This window comes from Sphaeramia orbicularis, chromosome 13 (assembly GCF_902148855.1).
Source record: "Sphaeramia orbicularis chromosome 13, fSphaOr1.1, whole genome shotgun sequence".
Classification (NCBI taxonomy): domain Eukaryota; kingdom Metazoa; phylum Chordata; class Actinopteri; order Kurtiformes; family Apogonidae; genus Sphaeramia; species Sphaeramia orbicularis.
The window spans coordinates 19,240,626-19,262,210 of NC_043969.1; the positions used below are offsets into that span (position 1 = coordinate 19,240,626).

At 37.1% G+C, this 21,585-nt stretch overlaps 1 protein-coding gene across 1 annotated transcript in view; it reads right to left on the reverse strand.

Moving 5' to 3' along the window:
• Positions 1 to 21,585, reverse strand: part of si (sucrase-isomaltase) — a 96,407-nt gene that overhangs the window by 64,574 nt on the left and 10,248 nt on the right. The window contains exons 7-16 of the mRNA XM_030153157.1: positions 20,549 to 20,648; positions 19,794 to 19,906; positions 19,553 to 19,678; positions 17,114 to 17,245; positions 16,438 to 16,557; positions 10,747 to 10,860; positions 10,249 to 10,333; positions 9,504 to 9,621; positions 2,494 to 2,665; positions 51 to 167 (exon numbers count right to left, since the gene is read on the reverse strand). Coding sequence (XP_030009017.1) covers positions 51 to 167; positions 2,494 to 2,665; positions 9,504 to 9,621; positions 10,249 to 10,333; positions 10,747 to 10,860; positions 16,438 to 16,557; positions 17,114 to 17,245; positions 19,553 to 19,678; positions 19,794 to 19,906; positions 20,549 to 20,648 — 1,197 coding nt within the window. The remainder of the gene's footprint in view (positions 1 to 50; positions 168 to 2,493; positions 2,666 to 9,503; positions 9,622 to 10,248; positions 10,334 to 10,746; positions 10,861 to 16,437; positions 16,558 to 17,113; positions 17,246 to 19,552; positions 19,679 to 19,793; positions 19,907 to 20,548; positions 20,649 to 21,585) is intronic.

Genomic DNA, 21,585 nt, shown 5'->3' on the forward strand with positions numbered 1-21,585 from the left:
AAACTGACAGACTAATATAAGAATTGTAGAACAAAATGTCTTTACAGTACCTTATAGCCCTGAGCGTTGTGGTTTCGGCTGAAGGGATAGAAAGCCCCCACCTGCATCCAGCGACGACATAACTCTTCACTGGAGTTGTCAAAGAACCCACAGATATCGGCTCCAATCTGAAACACAAAGGGTTGACAGCTTGACATTAAGCCAGAAATGGCACTATATTTCTACCCATGTATTAAATGTTAAACTCCACTTTTGGCTTGACTTTTGATAAACTCAAGAAGAGAAAAAAAAAAAAAAAAAAAAAAAAGATGATGATGTGAACTCCTGTTAGAAATTATATATCGGAAATAACGTCTGAGCATTTCAGGTGCTTCGGAAAGAAAGCAAAGCACTGAAACCGAGGTCAACAAATCTCCTGCAGTGGTTAAACAGTGGCATCAATGTGATAACTGGGCACATATTTGTCTTTTAAAATGTCTTTCTTGATGTCTGTTCAATTCAGCAGAGATTTATTGGCAGACAGTAGATGTGGGCAGTGATCTTTATTTACATTAATTGCACAAAGGAGTCCAAGAAAGAGACTTCAGTCAAAGGCCGGTCCACAGAGACGGCTTGCTTGCTATTGTTTACTACTGGCCACATTTTACAACAGGCTCAATGGGAGGGAATCGATCCAAATCCCACACCACCAACCCCCCCCCCCCCCCCCCCCCCCCCAAGCCCCCCGCTCTTTCTCCTCTGTCTATTTGTGTGTGTGTACCGAAGAACCTCAAAATCTGCTTGACACAGTCCCACCAGGATGTAGTTGGCATCTATAAGCCCACCTGACGTGCACAGCTGGAGGAGTGTGTGTGTGTGTATATGTGTGTGATAGACTCCCTGTTGTTTTCTTGCCGCTGTTTGCACTCGGAGCAGTGTAGACACACACATGCAAGTACACGGTGTAGAGTGCACTTGGATACCGACCACCAGTGTGTTTTCTTGAGCCCGTGTTTTTGAACGTGTTGCTGTTCCCACAAGGTGAACCAGTGTTCTTCCAGACATTTTAATGGATCTTATTCCAGACACACTTTCTCTTGCCTGCCCCTCTGTCTTTAAGCTTACGCCTGAACATAGATCTCAATTAGCAGCTGAATCTTTTTAAAAGCGGAGAAAAAAAAAAAAAAAAAAGAACAAAACTCTCTAATGCCAGAACTGCATGTTAATTAAACAAACACATATTAACAGCTATGACTGGCAATTAATGTGTTTTTATGTTATGACTTTTGCATGATATAAAAGATGTTGAATGTGCCAGGGACTATTTTGTTTCTTTTTTTTAATTAACAAAACATGTGAGAGACATGGTATTATACATTAGTATGTGTATATGTGTATGTGTCTGTGTGTGAGAGAGCGAGAGAAAAAATGAAAGAAAAGACAAAGGGGTTGGTAACAAAAATAAATGAAAATGAAAAAAGAGGAGAAAAAAACCTTATCATTAACAACAATGGTAGTAATACTGATGATATTAACATAATAACTCACAATGAACAGAAATACATAATAATAATAATAATAATAATAATAATAATAATAATAATAATAATAATAATAATAATAATTCATTTTCTGAACCTGCTTTATCCTCACTAGGGTCACGGGGGTCGCTTTGAGCCTATCCCAGCTACATAGGAGTGAAGGCGGGGTACACCCTGGACAAGTCGCCCTGTGTTTGTCTCTATATGTCGCAAGGCTGACATATAGAGACAGTCACTCTCACATTCACACCTATGGGCAATTTAGATTAACCAATTAACCTATTAGTGCATGTCTTTGGATGGTAGGAGGAAGCCGGAGTACCCGGAGAGAACCCACACAGACACGAGGAGAACATGCAAACTCCACACAGAAAGGTCCCACCCCCCGTCGACTGGTGTTGGAATCGAACCCAGGACCTTCTTGCTGTGAGGCACGAGTGCTAACCACTGCACCACCCATAATAATAATAATAATAATAATAATAATAATAATAATAATAATAATGGATTAGATTTATATAGTGCTTTTCTATGAGCGCATACTCAAAGCGCGTGGATCCATTATTCATAACTAAATAACCTATAATAATACTAATAATAACAGCTGGATAAAGGGTATTGATAGAATTGATAATGTTCTGGTTGTATGGGGGAGGTCTCTTACAGAGACAAATATCAATGGACATTGGTTTTCAGGCGAAAAAAAAAAAAATCTTTTGTTCAGACAAAGTAGTAGTAGAGTGATGTTCTCATGCCTGGCATGTTTCGGCATGTCAAAAAAAAAAAAACCCTGTATCATAAAGATAAGAAGACAAAAGATAAAACGAAAAGTCTTGAACTATTCAATATTTTCTCTTAATTATAAAGAACTGGTGCCAATAGAGCATACCATTTCCTTTCTTCCCGAGGACACTTCACCTACTTTAAGCATAATAAGAACAGTTTTACCCGTATATGGAGGATTTCTACTCACATAGGGAATCCCAAACAGACTGAACTCTAGCATGCCAGGGATGGCCCATTTGATGTCATTCCAGTTGGCAGCATTGTCCCCCAGCCAATGACCCGAATATTTTCCCACACCTGGGAAGGAGGAGCGGGTCAACATCAGGGTACGGTTTCCTCCAAACACGCGCTGCAAAGCTCTGTAGGGTGGAGAAGAAGAAGGAATAAGGGAACACGAACAAGAAGCGAAGAGAGACATAGATGTGATTGAGAAAAAAAAAAGAACCTAGAAACAGAGAGTCTCAAGCCACACAAAGGAGAAACAGATATCAAACACACAAACCGAGACACACATCCAGACCCAGTAGATCTAGACACAGAGATATAAGATGGGACAAAGCCAGAGCTGGTAGTACTTTCCCTTCTCTATTGTACATTATTATTTTGTTTAATGAGAGAAATCGAAGCAGCATTGATTTCCATGACAATACAAAGCCCTGATGATGTTTACAAAATGTGTCTCCTGCCAATAATACATTTTAATTAGTGGACGAAGGGAGAGAAAAGGAGGGAGTGAGCTGGCTTTAATACTGAAGAAGTGAGTCAGCAAGTGGACTCTAAATGACTTGTATTCATGCAGTAAATGTGTATCAGTCACTGTGTGTGCGTACAGCGTATGTGCAACCTTCAGGCTCACATCTTTTGACACTGTTTGTTGAATACATTTTCTAAGTGGAGTTGTGGCAACTTATTCAGCCTCAAGGCAACTGAAGCAGCCCTTAACTGCATTGATTTTGTCGTCGCGTTTCAGAGACAGATATTCACCACAGATGAGGATGCTTAAATATTGCCAGTTGCTAAAGCAGAAGGAGCAGCAGTAATATCAAACTTATTCATAGATGTATGCAACAACTGGTGAAAAGTCACATGAAGAGGACAGAGAATCATTGCTTTTCTTGTGTTTTGAAGGAAAGAATTTCTGCTTTAGCCATCACTGTGTTAGAAGCCAGAAGTGACTATATTTGAGCACAGGGGTGGAGCTGTTGGAACACAAGGGATGACCAAGGTTATTATCGTTAATGAAAACGAAATGACGAAAATTAGAATTGAAAAAAACATTTTTATTAACTGAAATATAAATAAAAACGATAACTAACTAAAACTGTATTGCGTACTTACAAAGCTAATTAAAATGTAGAAAAATTATGGTTAAATTCCCTTCGTTTTTGTCTTTGTCAATGTCACTGTAGTTTCAAGTCAGCTTCTCATCCCCAATCTACCTACCAAATCTACCTTAAGTTGGGGGAAAGTAGCAGAGTCCTGTATGGGATTTCTTTGAATATGAAGGCAAGGAAGATAAGAGATATGAAAAAACTAAAAAATAATACTAAAACTAAGCATATAGAAAAAAACAAAAACTAGTAAAAACGAGTAAACCTGCTTTAAAAACTAATTAAAACTAACTGAATTACAGAAAAAAAGTCTTAACTACAGGGTGGGGAGGCAAAATTTACAATGAACATTTAGTTGTTTTTCCTCAGCAGGCACTACATCAATTGTTTTGAAACCAAACATATATTGATGTCATAATCATACCTAACACTATTATCCAGACCTTTTCAGAAACTTTTGCCCATATGAGTAATCAGGAAAGCAAACGTCAAAGAGTGTGTGATTTGCTGAATGCACTTGTCACACCAAAGGAGATTTCAGAAATAATTGGAGTGTCCATAAAGACTGTTTATAATGTAAAGAAGAGAATGACTATGAGCAAAACTATTATGAGAAAATCTGGAAGATACTATCAAAGAATAATGGGAGAAGTTGTCACCCGAATATTTGAGGAACGCTTGCGCAAGTTTCAGGAAGCGTGTGAAGGCAGTTATTGAGAAAGAAGGAGGACGCATAGAATAAAAACATTTTCTATTATGTCAATTTTCTTGTGGCAAATAAATTCTCATGACTTTCAATAAACTAATTGGTCATACACTGTCTTTCAATCCCTGCCTCAAAATATTATAAATTTTGCTTCCCTACCTTGTAAATAAAACTAAACTTCACTGAAAAATCCAAAACTATTATAACCTTAGGGATGACGGAAAACCTAATGATAAACAGTAGCTTACTGACACGATACAACAGTAAACTATATCACACATGTTCTTTTGGCACTATAATATTTTAAATGGGGCAATAATTTTCCTGATGGGCCACACGTACACTTATTCAAATAATAAATAAATAAATAAATACAATAAATGAAATCATATTGACTCCTAGAAAAAATGTATTAAATCAGTATTTTCAAGAAGAAATTCAATATTCAACTCAGGTCTATTTGTCAGACTATATCAATCTACACTTTAAGGTAGATTATTGACTTAATATACTTCCGTAATGGATTCGCTGTGGAGTTGCAGCCCTTACTCCTTTGTTACAACCAAATATATTGATCCATTGTACTTTGTAGCCAAATGCCATGATAACCATTAGGATGAGAGCCTATGTTAATGATAGATCAACATATTAAAAGCTGGAGTATATATTATATATCCACTGTGGATAAACCTCTAACATGAGACAGAGTTTAACCCCCAAAGATCTAAAGAGTCACCACTGATCAAAAGCGTTGCCTTATCTAAAACATTTTGAACCACTCATACTATCATTATATGCAGATAATTTGTGTAAAATGCTAAATGGCTCTGTAGTGAACGTGGAAACACTGTCATTTTCTATCACACTGATTCACCAGTAAAACTCCTGTATTGTGTAAAGTCAATAATGGTGGTTACAGACATTTTTGTTCAGTTAATATATTATGTGGAAAAATTCTCCTTTTTTCAGCGTGCTGTCTTTTGCTATAATAACCTTGGAATTTATTTTGAGCTTTTATGATCACCTCCATGGTCAGTAAATCAATTGTAGTAAAATACATGATTGTACTGAAAACTTCATTTGGAGGCCACCACAAAAACAGTTTTAGTTCTTTAGGGCTAAGATATTCACCCATAAAACTCATATGAACCACTGAACCAATGTATAACTGCACACCATAGACCTAAAACTACGCCTTTATTAACCCATAAAGACCCAAACAACTACTGACAACCAAAAGCACTCACTGATCTAAAATGTTTCATAACTTCTGAGCCACTAATCTTATCAATACGTTAAATTAATGCAGGTAAAATACAGTTTGTTGTCTTTTCATGGTCATCAGATATGACCCATTTGGATGTTCAGAGGCACCATAGTGAACGTGGAAACACCATCATCTTCCACAACATTGGTTCACTAGTAAACGCATGGAGTTTGACAGTGAATAGAGACGCTTGGTTTATGTTCAGTTAATGATAGATTTTACTGAAGAAGTCATTTTTTCTTCATTTTTTTCTGTTTTTGATATAATAACCTTCAACTTTAATGTGAGCTTTTATGAACATCCACATGATCAGCGAATTAAATATAGGAAAATACCTGATTTAAGCTGAAAAAAATATAAAATACAGAGGATAATATTAGGATAAATGGTGATAAATCACTTTAGAGAGGTTATATATAGAGAAAAAAAAATCATTTGGGAACTGACACAGAAATAGAACTGGGTCTCTATGGGTTAATTTACACCCCAGATGTGAGACAAACCTAGATGGTGGGTTCATGAAAATAGGTTTGTTGCGCTTCACACATCTGTGTTGTATGCGTAGGTTTGCAAACAAGACTGACTTCCTGCACATGACTAACACTCATCCATATTGTATCTGGTTGGATCCTTATTGCATTGGCAGTCACACATAGTGGCTCAGTTCTTGGATGAGACTGGACTGGCTCTGGAGTTGTCTGCATATGGGCTAGCTGCATGCAGGCTGGCCCAAGCGTCGCTCCCACCCTCTCCATCAAATTCAGTCATACGCCGAACTGACAGATGAGACTTCATCGTTATTTTCAGAATATTCCTCATCTTCCAAAGTGGACCCCCGCCAAACTAGTTTGTATGTTCTCCAATATCATATCTAGATTTCTGTTTTTTTCCTTTCTTTTCTGATCTGAGTGTATTCTTGACCAATGTTTGATGGAGAAATGTTATGGTCCTATGAACAGCTTAAACAAAAGTATAATCTTCCGCTGTACAATTTTTTTTAGGTATCTATAGCTCAGACACTATTTAGTAAACCACAAGGAATGGGTTAAATTACGTGCACTACCATCTAAACTAGAGTACGTCTTTTTGTTGACAATTAAAGGAACAATTAACAAAGTTTATTTCATATATATACAAAATACTGCTGGGAGAACAGGTAGATAACAGTCTTGATATCAATTTGAAGTGGGAATTAGCGATGAATACCATTGTCTCGTATGACAATTGGACTCTGTCATGTAAGATGCGACATAAATTAACAAACAGCCCTACGTGGAAAGAATTTGAATGTAAAGTAAAAAAATTGATTTTTCAAGACTCCACTCGTAAATTCCAAAATAGGTAACACCTCAAATCTGTGCTGGGGGGGGCTGTGGCCTGGTAGGAGACAACACCCTCATCTTTTGGGACTGCCCCGTGCTATTGGACTACTGGCAAAACATTAAAAAGGAAATTAAAAAATGTTTGAATAAAGACTTGCCCCTAGAACCATCTGTTTTTATACTTGGAATCTTGCCAAAATATATTGAAGACAATAAAACAAGTCTGCTATCAAAGGTTCTCCTTTTAATTGCGAAAAAAAAAAAAAAATGCTAACAGTGTCTTGGCTTAGGCCCTGCCCCCCACAATAACACAATGGAAACAAAGAGTAAAAGACATTTGCAACATGGAGTTCATAACCACTAAACAAAATCTGAGGACCAAAACTTTCTTGGACCAATGGTTGCTAAATTAACTCATATTTCTTTCTGGACTATGTTATTATGTGCAGGTGGAGGTATATATGTGTACATATATTTGTCTATTTGTATAAATAGAGATTTATGCATGCAGTCATTGTCTCACATGTGCTGTTTCCTGCTTACGTATGCCTCTTTTGTGATTTCATTTGACTGAGCTCAATGACTGAGACCAATATCTTGTTTCTGTGCACTAGAATTGTACACAAACTCTGTGTGGATGACGAGGCCCATGGATTGCCTTAAAGGACACTTATTTTGTGTTGTTATGGAACTCATGACAAATTGTCAAAATCAAATAAGAAGTTCAAAAACAAAAAGTGATAAGGAGCCGCAGGGAACATTTTTTTTTTTTTTTTATCTGTAGTGTTTCTCACCTAATTTACAGCGAGAATCACTGTTTTATAAGTTCCCAAGAGACACAGTAAGTAAACTCTTGGGAAAAATAACTTTCTAAAACTTGAAATGCAACATTGTTGTAACATTTTGTGTATAAGTGATTAGATCACAACGCTGAATGTGTGAATGTGTGTATGTGCATCAGGGGATAATGTGTCCCCAGTGACAATCTGTTTATCTCTGTATTAATTCATATTTTTGTTCATTTTGTATTTATCTTTTTATTTATAAGTGAGACAGTTAACAAGACATGGTGAAAAGAAAAAACAACAACAACAAATAAACCAAAGACAAATTGGCAAATATATATTATTTTGTTATTTTTGTTTATGCTTTAACCAAGTTCAGTCGTTCTCATGTATGCTTTTCCCACTGGTTTTGGGTTTGGGAGACTTGGCCACCAACCCAATAAATGCAAATGTATCACATATTGTGTGTGAGTCATCTAAGGTCATGGATGTTTTAACAGAACTGGACCACCAGTCAGACCTACTGCTGGGTTGTAGGGAAAACCCCCTGCAGTCACAGAAGCCCTTTTCCCATCGACCACAATGTTACAAAACAATGTCTGTAAAACTGCTGACAGACCTCAACAAATGTAAGGCATGGCCAGAGGTAGTGGGTCAAACTCTAGTCTACATGTGCAGTGAAATGAGCTGGACAACAAAGAGGAAACATGGAAACCAGAAACTTTTTGGGCTTATCCACCAATGTGCAAATCAAAATAACTAATGTCTGGAATCAAGTCCTAATAATATGTCCATGGGTCATTTGTTCTTCTTCTGTGTTAGTGATCAACCTCTTATTTAATCCTTGAATAATTAAGTAATGTTAACATTTTAGGATTTTTTTCTTGAAACACTTTTTCTTGTATTTTCTTTGCTCTATTTTAACTTCACCCCCAGACAACATACCTCTTCATCAAGAGATATACATTACATTACATTTGTTTGCTTTTATGGGGTGTTATTTTCCCTCAGCTGAAAACCCATTAGTGCAGGTGTGCACTGTTTTCTAATTGATGCAATTTCCTATACTATCACCATTAACGTACATTAGAATCCACCATCTGATGCCAGCTTTAGCCTTGTGTGAAATAACTAGTAGAGAGCTTAGAGACTCACTGCAGACTTCCTCAATTTATATATATATGCATGTATATAATGATGTAAAATATCTTTAAAGCATGTGTGGAATCAGCTTGTAAATATTCATATGCTTCTCTAAATTGGGACTCGCTATGCCAACCTATCAGTACCTAGTGATGAATATGCATGCATACATACATACATTTACATAAATATACTGTAAACTGCTTTATCTGTTTCAATTTATCAATGATTCCATCCTATACCCGTGCTGATTTCTTTCTAAGTAATGGGCCCTTAAACTGTTTCAGTGCCAGACCCAGATGAGAAAGTCATTCACTCTCCCTGGGAGCTGGGCTCATTAAAACACTTATCACATGGTATCCAACTTGGTCTGCGAGAGTCACAGGCTATAATTTAACAAAGGTTATAAGTCACCGCACTGCACTGAACAGACAGAGTTTTGCACGTCAGCTCCACAATCCCGCGGCCATTACTCAAGAATGCGTGAACCTACAACGCTTGATTTTGAGTATTGCACTATTTTGACATAACACAGTTTTGACACTGCCAATGCCTCTCATTGCTCTGAAAATGTGGCAGTAAGTTGGCCTTCATAGCATGAGCTGAACAAACTCCTTCTATTATTGATTCTGAATGCACTCACTTTTCAGTAGCCAGCACCATTGAGTAGCCATATAGACTGTGGACATCATAGTGACTCCCCCAGGCCTGTTTGGCATCCATACACAGAGTCTTACTGTACATCACCTCATCCAGGATCTCTAGAGGAGGAAGAAGATGAAGAAGGTAAAGAGAAGGGGTACTGCAAGGTGAAAGAAGGAATGGCATGAATTCAAAAATAGGATGAGGAAAGGGAGTTGAGTGATGAGGGAAAAAGAGGCGGAGGAAACAAAGAATGAGAGAGACATTGATAAATAAGGCCATAGGAAGTGAGAACAATGAGGAAATGAGAGACAGATAGAGTAATGGAGGAAGAGGATGACTAAGGAGTACTGCAATAAAAAGGTGGTATCAGGGGAGCATGTCTTTTCCAGTTATGATCATCATGTCGGGGACACAGTCAGAATATAAGACATGAGAGAAGAGCCATTTTCAGAATTCTGCGCAAGGGACCCACTATTTTAGATGAGTTTTCCTTTGGACCTGAACTTTCTTTATGTGCTAGTGTGGCTAATTCATCAAGTAGTGCACAACATTTGGGCTACAAAACCACAAGCCTGCAACATCTTCTATTTTTTTTTTTTTTTTTTTTTTGTGTTGCAGAAACTAAAGCGCACTATAAAAGGGCAATCATTTACTGTAGATTTATCACTGTTTTGTAAAGGTTAGGAGACAGCTTACACAAATGGATGGTGCAAAATAAAAGAGCATAAAAAATAATATCTTACTTGGAGTGTAGGGAGGGTAGTTGAGGTTGTTATCGCTGCAGCCTTTAGTTGATCCTTTCTTGAAATTTGCGACTTCATTCATGTCCTGCGAGTGCATCAAATGGCACATCTCATTAAAAAGAAAAAAAACTGGACGGCCAACCAGAGATTTTTTTCGAATAATCAAACATGTTCATGCTATGAAAATAATGTTGCAAATCCCAGACTTGCTGAGAAGAAGATTTATTCACATCTTTTATTTTTCTACTGGAGTGTTTAAAGTTATGTGGAAAATTGTGTGTGTATTGCCTTGATAATGAGTGCACCGAGGTATAATTTACAAAACAACCCGAATTTCAGCCTGTTTTTATGTCTTCCTGTTCAACTTACATTAAAGTAACTGCCCCTGTGAGCGTGTAATGGTTTTAATTTTTAACTTTTTAGTTTTTATTTTTTGGGCAAGTGAAGAACTAATCAGTGTACACACGTGTTTCTTTTACATAATAAAATGTGACTCACAATCCAGAGGGCATCGTGTTTGATCTCTTTGTAGAATCGCTCATACTCATCAACCCACCAGTCGATGCAGTTTTGGCTCGTGTAGTCGGGAAATACCGTCTCTCCTGGCCACACCTGTCAAAGAAAGGAGTGAGATGGGATGTGTTTACATTTATTACCCCAACCCCTGAAGGAGAGGCAAGGGGTATTGTTTTTGGTTTGGTTTGTTTGTTTCTTCGTTAGTTTTGCTACTAGAGTGTTAACAATTGGTTGAATTCATTCCACATTTGGTTTATAGATTGTCAGTGACCTTAAATAGATCTGATTACATTTTGGGAAAAGTAGGTCAAAGTTCAAATTTTTTTTATGAATTTTTAGAATCTTTTTTTTTCCCTCCGTTTACTTATAATGGGTAAAATTTCAAATGTCTGTAGCAGCAAAACTGTTGGTTGAATTCATACCAAATTGGGTTTATAGATTGCCAGTGACCCAGAATACATGTTGTTACATTTTGGGAAAAGTTGATCCAAGTTTCATTTTTTTAATTAATTTTTTTAATCTTTTTTTTCCTCCCATTTACTTATAATGGACGACATTTCAAATGTCTGTAGCAGCAAAACTATTGCTTAAATTCATATCAAATTGAGTTTATAGTTTGCCAGTGACCCAGAATAGATGTGGTTACATTTTAGGAAAAGTAGGTGAAAGTTCAAAATTTTTTAGGATTTTTTAAAAATATTTTTTTCTCCCATTTACTCATAATGGGCGACATTGCAAGTGTCTATTAAAACAACAATTTTGTTTCATTTTACTTCAGCCTTGGCACATATATAGAGGCAATTGATATGCTGACATCAGCACACACATACACATAATGACTTGATTTGGATCAATGCCAAAATAAGCTACAATATGTGTGAGGGGCGGGGTTTGTTGTGCCTGGAACCACTTGTTTATAAATAGTTTTGGAAAAATATCTGTGAGCTTTGTGTTGGCATTACTATCCAAGCTTCCCTGCTGTTAGTATTTATTTCAGATTTTCTTTTGGCAAAGCAAAATGCTACTTACTTCAGACTTCTGGATTTTTTTTTATTTTCAGTAAATGTTCTTTTTTTCTTTCATTTTACCTCAGTTTTATGAGATATCTCCAACATGTCTAACTATTTAAGAGGGTTGGAGTACTGTTTATAAGTTACCAAGACAGTTTATATGGTAAATGCAGTGATCTTCAGAGTATGAAAATGTCAAAGAAACAGTTTAAGGATGTGGAAATGACAAAGAAAAGAGAAGGGGAAAAAGCAATGAAGTGAGGGGAGGGGGTGGGATTGATGAGAAGGATGGCAAAGGAGAAAGGTGATAGAGAGACAGAGGAGTTCAGGCAGAGAACAGAGAAGAGGAGAAATCGATAATGCAATAGTGATCTCCAGACGTGACTGTGTGTTAGAAGTCGTCCTTAATGACATGTATTGAAAAAAATGATTAATCCACAGAGAAAGACAGAGATTTTGTCTTCCCTAGTGTGTGTGTGTGTGTGTGTGTGTGTGTGTGTGTGTGTGTACCAGGTAGACAGAGCACGGTAGATATTAAATCTCAAGGTTGCTCTACAGTAGCTATCTTTTACCTGTACTTCCAATGCCAATAACTTTACAGCCCAGTTTGTAGCAAAGGCATGAATCATGCTTATGTATGCTCATGTGCACAAACACACACAGGCACACGCACACACACACACACACACACACACACACACACACACACACACACACACACACACACACACACACACACACACACGTATAGATTTATAGGCAGATGTTTTTGGCAGGTGGTCAGAACTCCAAGGTCAGAGCTTATTGATACTCCCTTGCAGTTGCTATCTATCTTTTTCCAGTTTTCCTACTTCATTTAACTCTGGATTTTGTTTCTCTGACATCTCCAGCTGCTTACTAATACAGACACCCCAGTGAACGCATTCAACAAATCTGCTGGCATTTGATGCTGCGTATCCCACTCTATCTTTATGCCAGCTTTTATACTCTTGTGTCTGTCAGTCTTCCTCTGCATGTCATTGCTTGTGTCTCTTTTCTTTCAGTGTCTCTGTACCTGTCCCTACTCTCTGTCCCAGAATGTTTCTTTTCTCCGTCTGTCCCTGTTTTATGTCTACCTGATAAACTGTCTCTTTGTCTCTTGCCTGTACCTTCCTGTCCCAGTACCACTCAATGAGACAGTCGGTCGATCTTCCCATACATTTCTCTCTAATCCATTATTTGTTTCTGTCTGTGCCTTCCCTTTTCCTCTGTCCATTTTCTTGTCTGGTTTCTCTACATTTAACCCATAAAGACCCAGCGCTACTTTTGTGTCAGTTTCCAAATGGATTTTTCTCTCTGTTTAACATTTCTTAAGTGATTCATCACCATTTATTTCAGTATTATCCTTCTTTATTTTGCATTTATTCAATGAAAAGTATTTTCCAATATTTAATTCACTGATCATGTAGATGTTCATAAAGCTCAGATCAAAGTTGAGGGTTATTATATCAGAAATTGAGAAAATTGAAGAAAAGGTGACTTTTTTCACAAATATTTCATTAACTGAACATAAACAAAGTGTTTCCATCCACTGTCATTTGTTAAACTCCATGGGTTTTACTGGTGAATCAATGTTGTAGAACAGTGGTTCCCAACCTTTTTTGGCTCGTGACCCCATTTTAACATTACAAATTTCTGGTGACCCCAGACATTTTTTTGCTAAAATTAATTAGTTTTTGATCATGTAATAGTTTGCTATACTATGTTACAAATAAACATTAATTTTAGATGACATTTAGGTTATATACTGTATATTATGCACATTTTTGGTGTCTGCTTTTCAGATTCTCTTGGACATGTCTTAGCGGGGCCAGCGGGCGAAGAAATCTTTCCATTCTCTGTTTGGTTCGGTTTTCTGACTGCGACTATGTCCCGCCAGGTTGAAGCGTAGTAACGCGCACGGTCGCATGATCAGGTCAATCAAGATAAGCCCTCTCAGATATTGTATCCTGCATTTTATTTGAACTTGATTTTTATGAGGAAAAGTGTGTGGTGTTTTAATTATAATTAAATATATATTGAATCATTAAAAAATATGTTTTATTAGTATTTTTTTTTTTTTTTTAATCAATTACTAAAAATTCCAGGTGACCCCACGGTTGAAAAATACTGTTGTAGAAGATGACAGTGTTTCCACATTCACTACGGAGCCTCTGAATGTCCAGATGGGTCATATCTGATGACCATGAAAAGATGACAAACTGCATTTTACACTAATTACTTCCATGTATTTGATAGGATTAGTGAATCAACAGGTATTAAATATTCTAGATCAGTAGATGATTTTGGTTGACTGTGGCTGTTTGGGTCTTAATGGGTTAATCCCACCTAGACTCCTCTCTCTCTCTCGGGTACTTTGTTTACTGTCATCCAGTTTTAGTTGTGTGTTCTGAACAGAACTGTTCATCTGTGTGAATAAGGTCCTGGTATAATTTTACCCATGCGCTGAAACATACAGGCCATCGCAAAAAGCTTTTATCCTTATCTATGCAAGCAATTAGCTGTCTTAAAAGCCGAATAAATACCAGCCTGTCACCGTTTCTCCTTTATCACTGACATAGCTACCACAAAGGTCATTTTGCAAAGACCCCACCGTTTTCATAACCAGGACACTTATAGTCATATGGAAATACACTAGAATCAATTATAATATCACACATGCATGCACAGACGTGGAGCACACACAAATAAAAATAGCTTTTCATTAAAAAAAAAAAAAAAAGGTTCCACATAGATTTGCAGATTGTCCCTGTATCTCTCAAATGCAAACACACGAGCTTGCATACCAAATCTGTGAAGCGGCAATGCAGAACATTTTAAGATTAAACACTAATGTGGAATCAATGCATATGTTTGACCTGTTATAAGCAGCATGAAAAAGCGATTAGCAGAGGGACTAGACCTAATCGTGTGTGTAATCAAAAGCAACACTATAAAAGCATGGGAGCAACAGGCTTTTACCCCCCACCTCACCCTTCGCTACAGGGGAGAGCTTTTTAACGTGTACTCTGTGGGGAAAAGGATCAAAAATAATATACCACAGGCTTGAACTTCCATTAGGGAATATTATGGTTTGGTGGTGACTGTGAAGAACCGGTTACACATAGACATACATACAGAGAGTAAAAAAACTAGTTCTGTGCACATGTACAACACATTGTATAATAAAGAGATTCAAACATGAAGAAAACATTACACTTTGAATTGTCTTTGATCATTTGCAGAAATATTCCTGTTGCAAACATAGTAATGCCAGTCATTCATGCTCATTTCCTTATAGCTTATTCATATGAAACACTTCTATTACTGTTTAACCCTGTGACTCTTGTAACGATCAACTTGAACTGAACTAAATGTTATGGGTCTATAATGACCTGTGGTATTGGTTATACAAAACGTGTGCAAAAAACAGCATTTGTATATCATTTAAATGATATTCCATTGGTATTTATAGTCATATAGGTCCACTAAACTAGATAAACATGCCTTCAAGGCTGATGAAAGTTGGAGAGGAATTCATACATCTTCATTTGTCATTGTCTTTTCTTTAGATACGAGAAAATATAGGAATTATATGCACAGCCTTAAAAGACACACAAAAAACTGAACTGAATAGGTTGTAAGGGTTAAAGTCACTATTTAGTCTGACCCCTGACCCCTGACCCTATGACAAGAAGCAGCACCGATGTCGAATGACACCTGGTTAAAACATCACAAACTAAAAGCAATAAATCAATAAAGGGTTAAAGACAAGTGCAAAGTTATGTCATATGAAATACTTCCACTTTGGTTTATAGAAGCAGTTTTTTTTTTTTTTCTCCAGAAACGTATTTTTAATGCTGCATATATTTTCCATATATTCATATTGTATATTACAGAGACTGAAAATGCATATGTCATTAGAACTTTACTAAACCAACAAACCTAATGGTGGCTTTTGCAGACTTTTGCATAGTATTGTATGTCCAGTGATAATCCCATCATTACCTACTGTACTGTTCCTCGTGCTTATGTGAAGTTTATTATGTCGTACTGGGAGCTGGCTACTAGTTGTCATTAGCTGGCTCCATTCCTAAGCTAACAGGGGTAACAGTGTTAGCGATCACCAACACATAAATGCACAAGTCTGAGCATATTGTACGACAATGTTGCACAATAATGGGGAATAGATCATTAAAAGCATGAATTAAATACTTAAAATACTGACAATAAACTATGTAGCACAGTGATTTGGAGACTTAACTGGCCCATCTCAGCCATAAGCATGTCTTGGTGCAGGGTGTTTTTTTTTCCTCACAGAAGTGATTTGACAAGATGTAACTCAGAAAGCATATGTTATGGTGGCATATTATTTATATTTTATTCATATTTTATTCAAATTTTGCTCACAGCACAGTAACTAAGCTCCACTGCTGTGTACTGCACGTATGCTTTTATCTTTGCTACAAAATGGATAATTTTCAAGACCTTTCACAACAGCACCAGACATATGACATGTAGGTTGTCATTAGAACAAGCTTAATCTGTGAAAAGTTACTCACACAAAATGCAAACATGCAATGCAGCATAGGCTCTTAGGGTAAAGGAAATGTGACTTGTTTTTTTTGCATACAAATGATCTCACCTCTCCCAGAAGAGGAGTTTTCCCGTCTGATTCAGTGACCCAGGCATTCTTCTGTGTTCCTCGGTCATAGGATTCATATGATGTGTTCCCCACCCTCTTACTGGTGGCTATTGCAGGATCCTGGGGGTAAAAAGGGATACACTCATATAAAAACACAAAGAAAATGCTATTTAAAATCAATCTCAGAATAGAACAGCAATTAAATGTAAACTGTACAGCATTGCAGACTGTATAATGTTCTGAAATTGTTGCAATAAAAACCTGTTTGGTTGCTGTAGCTGACTCAGTGACTCTAAATGCAAAACAGCATATTTTTAAGTGACACGGTGAGACTTATTTTAGAAGCAGCATAAAATGATTAGGTTTTCAACTCTGCTTGTATAAGGTAATCATGATGAAATCAGGGGTTTGATCTGGACTGGTGTTTTATTACAGCTGCTTCCTACAGTTTTAAAGCTCGTAGTTAAGCTTCATTATAGCTGAACTACAAGCACATGCCATAACAGCACCAACATTTGGACAGTAATCCTGGAATGAATACCATCAAACAATAAAACAGGACCAATAAATGCCAAGCAAATTTCCAACAGCTGTTCTGTAGTGGAATTTTGTAAGGTAAAATGTCATATTACTGTGTAAACATTAACTGCATAATTTATTATGGAGGATTTCTCACCAAGATCAGGATGTATCTCTGCCCTTTCTCATGGAGATAGTCAGCAAACTGAGGCAGCTCACTGAACTTCACTTTATCGTAGGTGAAATCTTTCTTATCCTCCATGTAGTCTATGTCGGTGTACTGGATGTCCTGCATGTGGAGGAAAAAAAAAAAAAAAAACATTTATAAAGAGTACTCTCTTTCTTAAAACCCATCTTTTCTCTTTGTCTTTTGAAACCATGTGAGATGTTTGAATGTGTTATTTTTATTGTATTGTTTTATTTGGTATTGGTTTATTGTTCTAATTTTTTGTTGTTTTTAATTGTACAGTTTTTTTGTTTTTTTTAATCTATTCTTGTATTTTATTATTTTGTTTAGTTTTTATTGATTCTTCTTTACAGCACTTTCGTCCATTGTGATTGTTTTAAAGTGCTTTACAAATAAAGTTGGATTAGATTGGATTGGGTACTCTGAACAAATTATACAGAAGTGGGGAAATACGTGGCAAAAATGTATGCATGACAGAAAAATGATTCCTTATCCAAAAAATAAAACTCTCTTTGCTTTGAGAATGCTATATTTTGAATAAATAACTTGATTAATTTACCTCAAATAGGTTAGATGTCATTAGATATTTAAAGTCTAATTGGAAACGTTAAAAGCCTGACATGATTTTCATGTATTAAGATCACATTTGCATCTTGCATGAGTGTAATAAATTCAAAATGATTCTTAATACATCTTAATAGGCTGCTAAGACATGATTCTGCCTCTGTGCATATATTAGAAACATTCACCAAAGATTTTGCATCGTCAGTATGACTTGGATAGTTCTTCCTCACACAGTGTGCTATATTACCATCTGAGCATGCTAATAAACCCCCAGACCTCACCCCCAAAGGAAGTTTTAACTGCTAGTTTGTCAGTTGACCTGCCTTTGCTGCTCTTTTTGAGATCTGAGAAGAGTGCAAACAACTTAGCTAATGCTCTGCTAACCTTGAGAGGACAATGGAGATGTTAACACATTTTTCTTTTTTGCCGGGGTGTGACTTTACGCTTGCTCTCTGTCTGTCTGTTGTCTGCCAAAATCTACTTCATATCGATAGAGCAGATGGTTTGGAAGGCTGTGCCAGATCCTTCCTATAATGGTAATCAGCTCCAGACATATTAGGGAGAATGTGATAATGCCCTCTGTGGTCTATCTAATGGTTATCAAATATGTCCCTGAGTACAGCAGGAGAGGAAGCAGCTGCATCTTAATGTCTTAGAATATGAAAGAGAGACTGGAGATTATCAGAGTGAAATATTGAAATGGTTTGGGAATTTGTTTGTACTTGATCTTTAGATTAAACAACATCCAAACTCTGTACTTTATTGGTGCCATTAATGCAAAATTGTTAGGTGATACAGTATATTTTTAGCCCATGTAGTGATAAGGAATACGGAAGTACCTTTGTAATTGTGCTATAAATGTACGTCAAACGTGTGCACCATTCCATTGACAGGCTGACAGTTAGATAAGCAGTGAGTCTCATTCAGCCAAGAAAAATGTCACCCAGAACTGGTATTTATCAGGTGTTTCAGGAGGAAAGAGGAGTTGGAGTTTTAACATTCAGATCAGGATGAATGAGATAATGAAAGGAACTCGGTCGATTGATCTTTGATCAGCACTAACATTCAGTGACGCTTGAAAAATAGTGGTCCTGGGATTGAACCTATAGCGCCCAGCAGACTCTCCATTATTTGACAGAAAGCTGGATTACCCCGTCTAAGCTAAAGGCCATCCCTATCACTCTGACTGTCTGTCGAACTCCTGCTTCAACCTTCATATCACGTCTCCACAGATAGTGTAGTGGTTAAGGCTCTTGCCTCTGGAACCACACAGTAGTGCATGAGTGGTTCAAATTTAACAAGGGGTGCATGAGGTGAAGTATTGATTTCCTACTCCCCCCAACCCCCCCAAAAGCTATACAGCTGAAAGAAATACCCCACTGAGTATATGTTTTGCAGTCATTCACTGTTTTTTTTCACACCATTGGCCTTTATAATGCATATTTTGTTTTATAAATGAATGACTGTTGGTCTTTCAAAGACAATCCATGAGTCATGAGTTTTCATTTCCCACACTGCTGACTGACTGCTGAAACATGCAGCCCTACCTCCCTCTCAGTCTCAAATTAATTTATTGTGTGGTTTATTGTGATAATAAATCTAGTATCGAATGCAATCTGACAAGATTTTAGTTCACAATTTACAGGACAGAGTGACCGTGTGAGTGTGAGTGAGGACACGTGCAGATATAACACAAATATAATTCCTTAAATATTGCATATTAATATCAAAAAGAGAGTAGAATGATAGCAATTCTGATACATTCTGAGACAAAGAGATTGTCGGACATATTGACTGTTAGACATAAAGAGGTAAATAAATAAATAAAACCTGCCAGGATCTTACATATGGGAGGTCAATGGCTCGGTTCCTTTCCACTGTTGTCTTGACCTCACTGAGGCTGCCATAGTCCCACCGTGACAGCTGAAAACCCAGTGACCAGTAGGGAGGAAGGACAGGCCTGCCAATAAGCTAGACAACATAATTAAGCATATGGTTAATGCATTCACATGCCGTGACAGTTCACCAACACTGTATCTCACAACTCTGCTTGTGTTTTTGCCTTCTGAAAACTCAAGTGCCTCACCTCAAGGAACTCCTGCACCACTTGTTCTGGTGTGTCTCCAAACAGAACATAGAAGTCAAGGACTCCTCCTATTGTTCTGTAGGTCACAGCTGGAGCTGGCTGCAAAGTCACCTCTAAAAGAAATCACAATAAGACAAACCTTCATAGTATTCTCCCCTTTAAGTCATTGCTCTATTACAGCCTCTGAAAACTCTAAAGGACCAAAGAAAAATGTGCTTTTGAAGAATTCACCATCATTTCACTCTTGCAAGCACAAATGTCCCAAGAGCACACACATTAACTAACACGCATGATCTACGCATCAGGAAGTATTAAAAAAAAAAAAAAAAAAAAAAAGGAAGAAAAGAAAAAAGACTATACACATAAGCAAGATAAACATGTCAGCAGACATTCCCATTGCTCTCATTCATCCTCCTCAGGGTAAAACAGCCATGCAATATTCTCTTTGAGTTGTCAGCACAATTTTGATTGAGGCAACAGTAGGTCAATTTATGTTAGACAGATAGAGGAGAACTGATGGGTTTTGTGTCCTTGAACAAACCCTAAATGGCTCATTTTTTCTTATGTTTTAGGTGCTTATTGTACTCCTTATATATTCACATTTACTCACATTTCATCTCAATGCAAATTTTTTAACAATGGCACAATTTTGCATTTTGGTGTGAAAGCGTGCATTGAGTATTTTCTTGCTGGTGAGCATGTGTGTGTGTCTGTGTAATGACATGTTCTCACATGTTGGTGTTTTCTATATTTACCCATAGCATTGCTGTTCATGAGGAAGACCCCAAATGACTTTCCACTCTCATCTTCCAGACAGAGGAAAAAGGGATAGTGTCCGTAGAGGTTATGCGTTCCCTGCAGGGGATGAAGACAGTCAGTGGGATGAAGGGATAGATGGAAGAGGTGTTGAGCACAGGAGGAGAGTGGGAGACTTATTGAAGCTGAGGGGGTGACTTTACCGGCTAATCAGCTTACAAGACTTTCAATTATAAGCCCTTTGGGAAGTAGAATACACATGTAGAGATCACACATAAACATCACTCGTACACACATGTAAACACATGCACACAACCAAGACGGACCTGTCAACTGTAAGCCTTTTGATCACTGAACATATCTCCTACAGCAGTAATAGCACAAGAACCCAGACACAGGGGAGTGACATGTGACAAAAACATCTTTATATTGCACTCAGTATATAAGCGTTAACATGTGTTCATGTACACACAAATCACTTTTACACTTGGTTTTAAAATGCATTCTGGGTAATTGACTCATGAGAGGACAGTGTTAAAAGGTCAAGATCACTCAAACCGCTTTCCTATGCCCACATGTAAGGACACGATATGAAAATACATCCTCAATGAGGGTGTGGTAGTTTGGTGACATCACTCCTTTTCGAATGTGCGAATGAAGTCATACTTTGTTTTCATGTATATGCAGTCGCGGAAAAAAATATTAGACTATCAAAAGTCATCAAAAACAGTGGTTATGCGATCAACTACTAACTCCTGTGTGTATCATGTGACTAAAACAGGACAGAAAAGAAAACATGGAATGCCTAAAAGCACTGTTTTTGGCAGTAAAATGCCATAGATATTGATGTAACAACTGAAGTGATTTTGGTTATTATCAAGAAAACATGGAAAATGGCTAGATATCAGCTCTGAAATTAAACTCTTATGAGCTATTTTTGTTGTTATAATTATATTTGTCCAAACAAATGTACCTTTAGTTGTACCAGGCATTAAAATTAACAAGAAACTGAAGAAAACAAGGGGTGGTCTAATAA